The sequence below is a fragment of the Vidua chalybeata genome, chromosome 1, assembly GCF_026979565.1.
Source record: "Vidua chalybeata isolate OUT-0048 chromosome 1, bVidCha1 merged haplotype, whole genome shotgun sequence".
In the NCBI taxonomy this organism is placed as follows: Eukaryota; Metazoa; Chordata; class Aves; order Passeriformes; family Viduidae; genus Vidua; species Vidua chalybeata.
In genome coordinates this window covers 88332611-88345262 of record NC_071530.1, presented here as the reverse complement: position 1 = coordinate 88345262, position 12652 = coordinate 88332611, and the positions used below count along the sequence as shown (strand labels likewise).

At 38.7% G+C, this 12652-nt stretch overlaps 1 protein-coding gene across 1 annotated transcript in view; it reads left to right on the top strand.

Annotated features, from left to right (window-relative positions):
* Positions 1–12652, top strand: part of MOCOS (molybdenum cofactor sulfurase) — a 212855-nt gene that overhangs the window by 19068 nt on the left and 181135 nt on the right. The window contains exons 2-3 of the mRNA XM_053959573.1: positions 9852–9941; positions 12525–12591. Coding sequence (XP_053815548.1) covers positions 9852–9941; positions 12525–12591 — 157 coding nt within the window. The remainder of the gene's footprint in view (positions 1–9851; positions 9942–12524; positions 12592–12652) is intronic.

Sequence of the window (12652 nt, the reverse complement as noted above, 5' to 3'; positions counted from 1 at the left end):
GTTAGGGACACTTACTCTAGGTTTCCAAAATTCTGAGATCATCTTCTGGAATGCCTGTTCTACTCCCCCACTCCTGCTCTCCAATCCCCTGTTGCTCTCAGAGAAACGGCCTCCAGCTGGGAGAGGTATGGCTGGGATTGAAATGAGTTTTTGGAATTACCATTTATTAGGAATAAAGGAACATGGCAGTTTTAGCCAGAACAAGTGTAGAGATGATGTTGGGTTGTCAAGGCAGAAATACCTGTTAAAGCTGAGTGGTTTAAGATAGATATTAAAGCACAACAATGCTGACATGGGAGATATGAGAATACACTGATCATAGAAAAACAGTCTAGAGGTTGAGATATAGTTTATTACTAGGAAGACACATTTTGAAGCACTGTTGTGCTTTGAGCAAATAGACTAACAACCTGTTTGTTTTTAATATGGAGGTAGCTTAGCTGATGACTGTTGTAGCAAAGGACTGCCCACTGTGGGCCAGGAGAAACTTTTTAGACCTCTCATCTTATGAGTGTGGTTCTTGCTGAAGTCCTCACTCACACTCTTCCTCCACAGTCTATGAATTTATGCACAATTTGTCTTGGTAATGTGGTTCATTTGGTTTTGCATATTTTTCCCTGAAAGATCAAATTTATGCTGAACAGAAATTTATGCTTCACTTATTCTTACATCCCTGAAATTGATCTTCACTATTTGTTCCTGGACTTTTTGCTGGACATTCGAAGGAAATAATGGGCTCTAAATGTCTATGGGGAGCTTTGTATGAAGAACTTCCATTGGAGTTTACCACTATACCACTGGTTTGCAGTAGCAGCCTTGATTCTTTGCCAGAAAAAGCAGCAGAGAGAAATACTGGTGCATTCGCCAAACAAGGCGTTAACATGTTTTGTCATTGGGAAGGAATGATGGCCAGGAAGTACTTCTGCAGGGCCTCAACAGTGGGGATAATTGATTTTTGCTCTCTGTCATTGAGTGTTCATTGTGTGTACCAGTTCTCCTGTGGGGTTTTAATTATTGCTGTGGTTGGAAGTTCAACCCGAGGCTCCAGCTGCCAGAAGCTCATAAAGAATTATTTCTGTGTAATGAATTGAGTTTTAAGGGAAAAGGTTACTCGTTGATTTTTATTTTGAACTTAGTTTATCTTCTACTGCTTTTGGAAACACATAAAATAATTTAAAAGGTTTTCTATATATCTCTGCACAATTAATTTGATATATTTTGGAGAGAATATTGTCCTAGATTTCATATGAAGCCCATTATTTCAGGTCACAGAGCAAGAAGTAGAACTGACTAGAAAAGTCAGTTTTAAATATTTTTGAAAGTCTGTGGCTGTTTTATGGGAAGAAAAAGAAGTAAAAAAGAGCAGGAGTATGCTGCTAGAACGTTTAGGTAATGACCACTATTATAAATAATTATTTTGATTCCTTAAACATTGTTTTTTACCATCGTGTCTTCATCTCAAGAGGGAATTCTCTTTCCTATACAAAACTGCCTCTTTCCTACACAAACATGAATGTTTCTGTGAAATTTTCTGGAAAACTAATAAAAGCATTTTCCGGTAATAGAAGAATGGGGAATGTGCTCTCTTTCAACTCTTCTTTCATGTGATCACTTTCATCAGAGGGAAAGGGAAAAAAGAAAGAGACTGAAAGATGATCATATCTTTGCTAGGGAGGTGTGAATGCTGTTTTTTGTCTGAGCAAGTTGTAGTTGTTTGAAGAAATGCATGAATATGAATCACTTGTGATGTATATTTCATCCAAAGACAGAGAGACAGGCTGCAGTAGGTTATTTGTATGAAACTGGGATACTTCTGGTTCATGCCCACAAATAAGACTTCAACTGGTCTCACACAACCCATTAAAGCTGTCCATGGAAATAACATCACTGAGTGTAGTCGATATTTAATCCTGCCCCAGTGATGCACTGAGTAAAGCTATGCCTTACAGGTAGGCCTGTAAGGATGAAGGGGAGTGCTGATTGATCCCTTTCCTGCAGTCTCATTTAACACAGGAGTTGGCAAATGATGAAATTTGATGGCTTGCAGTTTTTATTTATATTTTTTTTCTGTAGTTGTGAAGAATACATAGGCTTAGATGTGATTTCTTAGTAAATGTGAAATTATTGCTTTCCTTTGCGCTCCCCTCTTCCTCAGTACCAGTAAGCTGTAAACTGAAACCTGCAAGTAAGGACTCATGTACGTAGAACAGTGTCAGTGCATAATGGCACTGAATAACGTCATCCACCTAAAGAGCTTTTGTGGAGTTTGTATAGCCCCTGCTGGGGAGTACAGCAGGCAAAGAAAGTGTGGTATTCTCTGTAAAGGGTTTTGATGTTCTGCCTACTTTGCTGTAGGTAATAATGCAGTGAGAGCAAATAATGCAAGCCAATAGCACATGGAAAAAATAACGGGAACTTATTATGGATAAATGTAATTACACATTTCATGCTTTGCTTTCTGTAATGAATCCATCAAGTCAAACACTCAAATGCATTAATTAAACACCATTTTCCCATGGAACTCAATAACTGGATAGCAGCCCTTAGAATATTGGTACCATTATCCAGGTTGGTCGGAGCCTAGTGTGGAGCAGCATTTGGTGGTCGGGTCAAGCTGTGATTACTTGAATTGATGAATTTGGTGGACTGGCAGAATGTGCCCCATGGCTGTGGGCTGACTGCTGTGTTACTTTACCAGGCCTGCAGCAATTTAATCAAGTCATGCTGAGGAACTCCTTTAACTGCATACTAACTATTCAGGCTTTGAGTATTCTATGGCCTTGTCCATCAAACACTATGCTTTTGTGGTCTTTTGAAGAGCTCCTTGGCCCTAAGCAAGGGAAATAAAATATTACTTTGTCTAGCAGAACAGGAGTGTGTAGATGAGAGGCATGTTTTTATTGAGAAAACATACTCTGAAGCGATAGTTTTTGTCTAAATCCATGCCAAAAAGGAACTGAACGTTCAGGTAAAAATATTCATTAAATGTTTAATCCAGAAAATATCCAGCAAAGGCAAATCTCTCTCCATATTAGTAGGATTTTGTTTTCTTTTAATGCACTTAATTAATGGTTTTGCGTAATGAGGATATTTATCTGTCTGTCCATACAGTGTGTAGGCATATCATGCCCTGTGTCAGGAACTCCAGGCACTTTTAGAAAGGCTATATGTACTACATTACATAGTTAAAGCTACTTTTGCTTTTTAATTTGGGAGCATCCCTTGGGGGAGCTAAGTCTTACACAATGACTGGAAAGAAGGAGCTGACTCTAAAGGGTATCTGAGTTAGATTACTAAAATAACCTGGCGTCTGGACGTGACCCAGACATGTGTACTGACAGCCCGGAAGGCCAGCTGTATCCCAGGCTGCATCCAAAGCAGTCTGGCCAGCAGGGTGAGATTCTGTCCCTCTTCTCTGCTCTGGTGAGAACCCCACACCCTGCAGTGCTGCATCCAGCACAGGAAGGACACTGACCTGTTGGAACAACCTAGAGGAGGCCCCCAAGATGATTAGAGGACTGGAGCACCTCTCCCATAAAGAAAGGCTGAGAGAACTGGGATTGTTCAGCCTGCAGAAGAGAAGGCTTTGGCGTGATGTAATTGCAGCCTTCCGGTACTTGAAGCCTACAAGAAAGATGAAGAGGGACTTCTTACAAGAGCATGTTGTGAGTGACAATGTGTTGGTTTGAAAAGACAGGTTATCTGCTAAGGAAGGCAGGAGCCTCTCCTGAAATGGAAAATGTAAACTCCCTCCCTCTGAATTGTTATAATTTTGAAATTAAGGGGCTCTCAGGCAAAGATATGGGAGCAGGAATAACAGTTTTTTATTAGGGAAGAAAATAAAAAGTAAAATAAACAATGCAGTAATACAAAACAACACTGACAGAGTCAGAATACGACCTGACACCCTATTGGTCAGGGTGTTGGTAGCAGTCAGATTGAATGGTGGCTGCAGTTCTCCTGGATTGACATGTGTGGTTCTTTTGAAGCAGTGATCCTGTAGAAGGGTGTAGTCTTCCTCTGAAGATCCAGTGGTGGTCTAGATGGGCCTGGAATCCTCTGGGAATCCAGTGGAAAATGTTGCCTCTGGTCTTCCAAATCTCAGATTATATCCAGGTAGGAATGCTTGGCTCCTCCCTATGGGTGGAGCATCTCCCAGTGGGATGATGTAATTTTATCTGTCATGTGGTGAGACTCAATGGCCCATTAACAGACAATATCTCCCTGGAGGGAGGATTGGTTGTGCAAGAGAAAAGAAAACTGCCCAATTAACAGAAGATAACTGCCCCACCTCTAACAGATAGGAATAGAATACACACCCCCATTTCCAACCTGAGACAGGACAAGGGGGAATGGCTTCAAACTGGAAGAGAGAAGGTTTCCCTGTTCATGACATGGTGGTTGGAATAAGATGATCTTTAAGGTCCCTTCCAACCCAAGCCGTTCTATGATTCTAGGAATCTGAGGTCCTAATGTGCTCCTACCTGTTAAAACCTATGTGTGTTTAAACGATATCATACTTGTCTACAGCCTCTGTAGAGCCCACTTCTCCCTATTTTGTCACTTGTTTTTTCTCCTGTTTATGGTTTGGTATATGGAAATGTGATATTTATCTTTTGACAGATAATGTTTAATTTTGCCTTTAGCTTGTTTTTTATTTCATACTGGTTTTGTTAATATTGCCATATTTAAGATATATATTCTCTCCCCAGGGCATTTTCTGTATCTGTTTTCCAAGTAATATTGTGTATATAATCTTACTGAATTGCAAATGTATCAACCAGTCAAAATTTATGACTCTGTAGAGTTGCTGCCTTGTAACTACACATTTCATTCTTTATTATGAGACTTTTGGCAATATAACTGGCAGCCTATAATCAGCTGGAGTGCAGGAATTTTGAAGTGTCAGAACTGTGAGAAATAACCTGTGAAGCTCAGGTTGGCTTGTTTTGGTGACTGTAGTAGAATCACAGAATAACAAAAGGTTAAGGAGGTGAACACAGAGTGTCCAGACGGTGCGTAGGTAAATTAGTTATCTTTGGAAGTGATACTTAGACAAAGTTCAGAAATGTGTAGCACCAAGAATAAATTCAAGGATTGCAAGAACATATTTCATAATACCAAAGTAGTAATCATTTAGCTGGAGAGGAGCTGGATGAGGAGACGTGGGTTTATAGGTGGGCTGCGAAGTAGGAGACAACTTAGTCACTTAGTGCTATGTGGCACCAGGCCACTGTAGGAAGTGCTTCCAGGATGGCTCTCTGTGCTTCCCCTCTATACTATCCTCTTGGTGGTAGATATTGACACAGCTTAGCAATTACTAAAAGATTTAGTAAAGATGCAACTGCCTTGCTCAGCTTTCAGTTCATCAAATGATGTCTTTCAATTTCTTCTAAGTCAGGTGAAGTCACATTTTAGGCAAGTGTGCTTTTGTCAGAAGCAGATATCTGGCTTACAAAGATTAATCTAGTAGTTTCTCTTTGCTTTGTATGTTTTCAGGTTCTCAGACTTTTGTGCAGTTGAGTGTTCTCACTTGGCCTTAAACTCTAATATTGAAATGCTGCAAATTAAAGTATCTTTTTTCTTTTAAGAGATAGAAACGTTCAGTTATACTGGCTTTTATGAGGCTGTATGTAGGTGTGCACTCATGAAGTTTTTTTACAAGGGGCCAAGAGCGCACAGCGATGGTAAATGCTTTGTTAAGAGGTGAATTGTAGCATGTAAGGAGATCAGAGAGCTGGGCTTGGACTTTTTCAGCAGGACAGACTGGCCTGTATTGGTTCCCAAAGACTTCCCATGTGAAATTAATCTGCAAGGATATTAGCATATGAATATTGCAGCTTATGAACCGATACTCTGGCTGAATAACTCTCCATAACTAATGCCAACACATTGCATGGTTTTTGATACTTGTATTAAAAAATCCTACTTTTGAAATATGATTTTATCAAATAGTTGGTATATTATTAGACTGGTGAAGTCAGTTACACACTCCAAACATAATAGTATGTAAATTAAACTAAAAGTTAATTTTACATTTTCCCTGAGCAATGAAATGACATCCTGATGGATATTGCATTTTAATGTTCTTCTGGTTGATCATATTGTATTTTCTTTCTCCTGTTATTTCCCATAAACAGTATAGTTTTATAGTGCTGGCAACCTATATACTAAATACCACAGTGAAACAATGGGAACTGTATTGTTCTCTATATACTGACAAATCTATTTGCTTAACGTGCATTCAATAAAGATAAAATAGCAAATGTTATTAAACCAGGGGAAAAGCACAATGAAAGTTATTAATATGTTTTTTTCTGTTGTGTTATGCATGTTTCGCTTTTTTTTTTCTTTTCTTTAAAAATACAATCTGGTTGAAATAAAACAGCAAGGAAAAACTACATCATAAAAGTGCAATAGCAATGAAGGTATTTGTTTCAGTGCAGCCTCAAAAGACAAGAGAGCCCATTTCTTTTTTTGGGCAGTGGGAGAGAGTATTAAATGCTGTTCTCTGTTTTCAATTAAACAGCAGCATTAAATATGAAATAAAAGTTTAAGAATTAATAATTTTTCCTTCCTCAGCAAAATTTCCTCACAGATTTTAAAAGTATTGTACCCAGAGGAGGAATTTAAAAAATGACTAGCTGTTTTTTATACTTCCATTTCACAAAACTGCAATATTGTCATTCATCATGAGCTACATATGGAATCAAATTTAAAAAAAACACTTAAAGGGCCTTTACCTAGAGGTCTTTTAGTCCACATTGCTTCACAGGAGTGTTGGTCAGGATGGGAAAGTGCCTGTCACTTGTCAGTGGTTGGTTTGTGTTTGAGAAGCCTCAGCTGGTTGCCTGTTTTTTGCTCATGCTGTCGGGCTATGTAATGAGTTCAGTGCTGTCTCCATCCTTGGGGATGGATGGAAAGGTCCAAACACAGAAGCTGCTCATACAGGAGCATCACCTGGCTGTGCTCCTGGTGCCCATGAGAGCCAAATGGCACCTCTCTGGAGGCTTTGTTGGAAGAGTGTTGGCCAAAGTAGTTCCCCCCAGGACAGCATTAAGTCAAAGGGTTGAGCTAGGAATGCAACTAAGAAGGTGAAAACTATATATATTAAGGAGTTAAGTTAGAAATGTAGTTAGCAAAGATAATATTCTGTGATTAGAGCTTAACAAGGAAACTAATTTGTACCATGTGGGGATAACTGAAACAAGGTTGGGAGTGACAGGTGATACATGAAGTATTGTAAGAGTGCAGGAAACATAAATACCACTGGCTTCTAAGAGGTTTGGACTGTGACCAGCCAGCCAAAGAGCCCTGCCAACTCGATACGGGTAAAGAGTTTGCCATGAGGAAGGTGTCTTACTGTTGGAACCCTGGGTGCTGAGAATTTTAAACTTTCTGTGATGAAAGGCACAGACCCACAAGAGAACACTGTATTTGACCTGAGGCTGTGGAGAAGGCTTCTAAAATTGATTAATAGCACTGATTACGGGTGTGTAGTTGGTTAGAAGTGTGTGTAACATCACAGGGTGGAAAACTTAGAGTTTGGGGTTTTAGAATATGGCAATAAATATGAAGCAAAATGGAGGTTTTAGGGCAGAGACAGGTTGTTCTTCTTTACGGGTTTGGGTGGTATTTTGTAATTGGACAGAAAAGTCCACATTGTGGGTTTTGAGTGATCAATTATTGGGTTAAAAGGGAAAATAATTTAGGTGTCATTTCTTAATTGGATAGTTTAGCCTTAAACAACCTTGTAACAGAGATAGTTAGCCATTTTGTGCCTTGCTAATGAAAGACTGCAGAACTCAGGGCTGTGAGACTGTAACATGGATAAGAAACAATAAACACCTGAGTCTGAACACAAACTGTTGTCTCAAGTGCCTTCAATCCCAATCCTGATCCCGACAGAGGTAGAAAAAGCAAGCAGAGAACCCATATCTTACTTCCCCTTCAGAAGCCTACTTACCCACAATTAAAGAGGACAGTTGCACAGCTGTAATGGCTATTCAGCTAATTATAATATGAGGTGAGAGCTAATGTTTATGTAATAGGCATTGTAGAAACTGTCCTGGAAACCATCTGAATATGTAAAACCTTTTTGGATAAATAGAGAGCAGGAATTTGTGACTTTTTTGCACATCTTTGGGAGGTTACTCCCCATATGTCCAGTACTGTAATAAATATATGCTCTTTTCAACTTCAGTTAGTTGAAGAGTCATTTGTCCATGCTTCAGCAGTTCTTCCACAGGGCTGTTTCTTCCCATTCTCAGCTCCAGTCTTGCCTTTACCACCTCTCCCAGCTGTAGCCAGTGACTGTGGGCTGCTTATTACCCTGACTGCTGCTGTTGGAGCTGGTGGAGGTCATGGCTGTTGCTCCATGCTTTAACTCCATCTCAGGGCCTGCCTGAGCTTTTGGTGCCAAGCTGAAGGTCCGGGGGTGGCCATGGCGAGCATCATGTCCTGCTGGAGGGAAAGCTGCTGTCCCCTTGCTGGCAGAAGCTGTACCACAGCGCTGGGCAGGGCCTGCCTGTGAGCTGCTGTGGGCAGTGTGCCTATTTCCCTCCAAAGTCCTGCATTCCTGTGGAGAGCTGAGCAGCTATTGGGAACTGAGCAGGACAGACCTCCATATGCATTTGGACCCCTGAGTGCTTCTCTGTGCTGCTTCACACTGCTTGAGAGAAACTTCATAGGATTCTTTTTTAAAAACCTAAAAAAACCTAGTAAAAAACCTAGTAAAAACCTAAAAAGCCTTTACAGCTACAGGTTGTCTCTGGTTTTGTCCATGCTCCACCTCTTGAAGCACCTTATAACACTTGACTGACTTCAAGACATCATTAAGAATTCTACTTTTGCTACGCACTGTAAGTGAGGAAATCTTAAGGCAGGAGAGGAATTTTCTCTTTTGAAAATAAGGCGTGGGTGTCTGGGTTGGTTTTATTATTAGCACTGCCTCACAGCTTTACCCACTGGATCACTACTACAGTAACATAATATATAATAAGATATATTTCCAAGTGTCAAGATGTCTCATTTAAAGCTTTACTCAATTTTAAATCCATGTGGAAATGGAAGACCTTTAAAATACTTAATAAATTCTAATCTTAATCATATTCATCATTATTAAAATTTGAAGTAGGTTGAAATACTTAAGGTAAGTGAAATGAGAAAACTAATAAAGAGCATGAAACACACTGGAGAAATGGAAGAATAATTACTAAACATTAAGAAATCTAAAATGGCCAAGCATGAAAAAGCCTTCATTTCCAATAAGCATTTATTTAAAAGTTTTGCAATAGCTTAATACTATAAAAGGAGATTTAAAAAATTAATTGAATGTTATGTGCAGCAGAGTGGAGAGATGTAATTAAATACATTAAAACTTCTACTAGTCCTGTCTCTGGTCTTCAGAAACAGTTTTGGTCTTGTCAGTTCTTGAGAGAGTTGTGTCGCCTATCAGCAAGGAGGCATCACTATCGATGTTGCTGTTAATAATAATTATTAGCATTGTGGTAATAGTTTGTAGTTTTCATAATAAGTAGTGCCTAGAATTAGCAAGGTACTATGGCTGAAGACACCAGCTTGCTCAGTTTTGTACAGGCCAAACAAAAGATTTTTCTCTTCCAAGGATTGTGTAATCTAAGCATGAAAGGAAGGACCTCTTTGGTTTTAATTAAAAATTATACACAGGTAATCAAAAATGTTTGCCTTGTATTGTTTCATCCTTTTTTTTTTTTTTTTTGCTAGTGAATGAAAAGAGGTATTTGAATGGTGCACTTCACAATGTAATCTGTGTGAGAAAATGGCATTGAATCTTTTAAAAATTGAAACTAGTAATTGTATTTGTATTTTAGGGATTACTTACCTTGACCATGCTGGTTCAGCACTTTTCCCAGAGAGTCTACTTAAAGCTTTTACTGATGACCTCAGAAACAACATTTATGGTAAGTGAAAAGCAACATTCCCATGAGTCTTCTCAAGTTTCTATCTAAATCATTCAAAACTGAGTTTCTTGGAAGAGACCTTCTGCAGGCTTTTTCATGCTGCTGTAGAGTAGTTGGAAGACCAGTGCTTTTACAAAGGAGGCATAGGCCTTTGTGTCACCCCTAGCTTCATTCTTCAGTGGCCAAGGACCTGTCTATGTTGGTAAAGAAGAAAGATCAAAGCAAACATGGCTCTATTGCATGACTCTTTTAGGGCACCAGGCTTGGGATAAAGAAATACATTTTAGCTATAAGCACTGTTCATTCTTTGTGGTTTTTTTCTACACAAAAATGCAAACCTAGTTTCTTATGCAAGGACCAGAATCCAGAAACACCCTCCTCAGACAGCTTATACTGTGACTCAGTATGAGAATTTTCCTCAGAAGAAAGCATAGCTCAAAGATCCCAAGTGAATTTAGGCACAGAATAGGTGCTATTAGACTTTGCTCTGCTCTGATTATTAGACTTTGCTCTGCTCTGATTATTGGACTTTGGTGCCTACTCAGAAAAAGGATAGGTGTTGCCAAAGCAATCCTGTGCAGATGAATGTGAGTAAAAATATCTACAAAATTGCATAATATCTGGGTGGAGATTTAACTATTACAGCACCACCTGTAAGTACTTAATCCCCAGATCCTCTACCTAAACCTTTCATTTCTTTCTGATGGTGTTATCTAGCCAAGAATCACACACTGATTGTGATTTTATACAAAGTCAGCAGCATCCGTGGTATAAGAAATATCGATACTGTGTGAGACAATTTACGTTAGAGCGAGTCACGCTCAACCAGAAAAAAATAAACTGCACAGTATTAGCTGTGAGAAGTCCTACTGAAGTAATCAAATTTCCTATGGTGTGTTACTATCTGTGGATCATGTGTCCTTTTTTCTAGTTTTGTGTCTTTCTTGTGCTCCCTGATACATGGAACAAAGGGATTCCTCACTTGGGAATTAGGTACCACTGCTTTACAAGAAAATGCTTGTTCACTCCACACATGTGCTTATCACCTGAGCAAGCCACTTGAGAGTTTTGTGTAGCTTTCATTTTCCATGTGCCATTATGTGATTTCCCCCTATTCTTTTTCCTGAATGCTGGCAAGGCTGGGATCCAGAGCATAAATTTGAGTTCCACTACAAAATAAGTGCTATTCTTCATAGAGATAGGGGCTTTTTTTCTGTTATAACAAAATACATTGATTTGAACATTCAAGATCTCCTATTCAAGTGCATGCCAGTGATACAAAAATTAATGTTCTGTCACTACAGACACTGTAAAGTGAAATGTTTGCGCTCTAATCTTAGTTATTTCAAACAACATTGGGCTCAACCCTTTTAATAAGTACCATCTGTGGCAGAAAAAAAAATAATTTGTGAATCAGTTGAGTGCTTGTGAATAGAAATAGTAGTACTGCCAGTTTGGGGCAGATTTGCATACTACCTATAATGCTATAGGAAAACAAATTGTATATTTTTATTGGTATTTTCATCTAAAATGATAACGAGCTCCAGCTTGGTCAATATTTTTTTTCCAGTTACATCTCATACTCTAAGGACAGTAAATGCTGTCTAAGGACGAGGAAGAGTTAATTTAACAAACACATATGTGAATGGAGGGGGGAATTTGACTTGCAGCTTTTTTATTTTCTTGGTGATAATCCTCAGGCCCAAAGAACTGGAGTTTCGCTGCTGCATGTGTAAATGAGGGAAAGTAATATAAGTAAGAGAGAGTCTCACTTCTTATTTGAAAATATTTGAATTGGAAATTACAGAAATGCAACATCAGACGTGAAAAGTCTAAGTTTTGGGTTTGAGCTCTAAAGTTGTTATTTTCAACACCTTCACTCAACAACTTTTAGCAGTGTAACTTTTAAATTTTGAAAAGAGTAGTTAATATTGGAGCCTAGTGCAAAAACTGTGTTAGTATAGCAATTTTTTCCTTATTCCCTTTCCAGACTGCTTTTGCATGTTCTCTTAAGTATTTGCTAATAGGAAAGTGTGCTGTGTCTGAATGAATATTGCTGGAATCTTTTTTGCTCAAGGAGATAAAATCATGCTGTCTTAATTGTTATATATGCTTATTCTGAGCTGGGCTAAGGTGGCTACTAATTTTGCAGTAAAATTTATATTTCAATGAATTATTTGAATTTCAGACACTAAAAAACCAAGGATTAATTCTTCTATCCAATCATGATTGTCTCTTATCTCCAGATCCTGCCTTTTGCTTCTTAGCTACTGCACAAATACGTTTATGAATGTGCATTCTGTCTGTAGTTCTTCTAGTTTGTGCATATGCAGTTTCATTTCTTTTTAGGGAACTGCCTAAATATTAGTAAGAGATCCAGCCGAAGTTTCTAGGTCTGTCATAATTGCTTTATCCTGTTGTATGTCTGTTCTCTTGACTAAGGGGCTTCAGGGAATTGCTGTGAAGTACACATTGAATCTTTATCATCTTTTAGGCCCTCTTGGTGTAATAGTTTGATAAAAGAGACATTTAATAGCAAAAATGTGATTAATGATTAATTTCTGTATCTCTATTGTCTCCTAGGCAACCCTCATAGTCAGAATATCAGCAGCAAGCTGACATATGACACAATTGAGCACGTTCGATACAGGTAGAATAATCTTTATTTCAGATGTTGTGTGATACACTTGATAGTTTTCATTTTGGTTAGG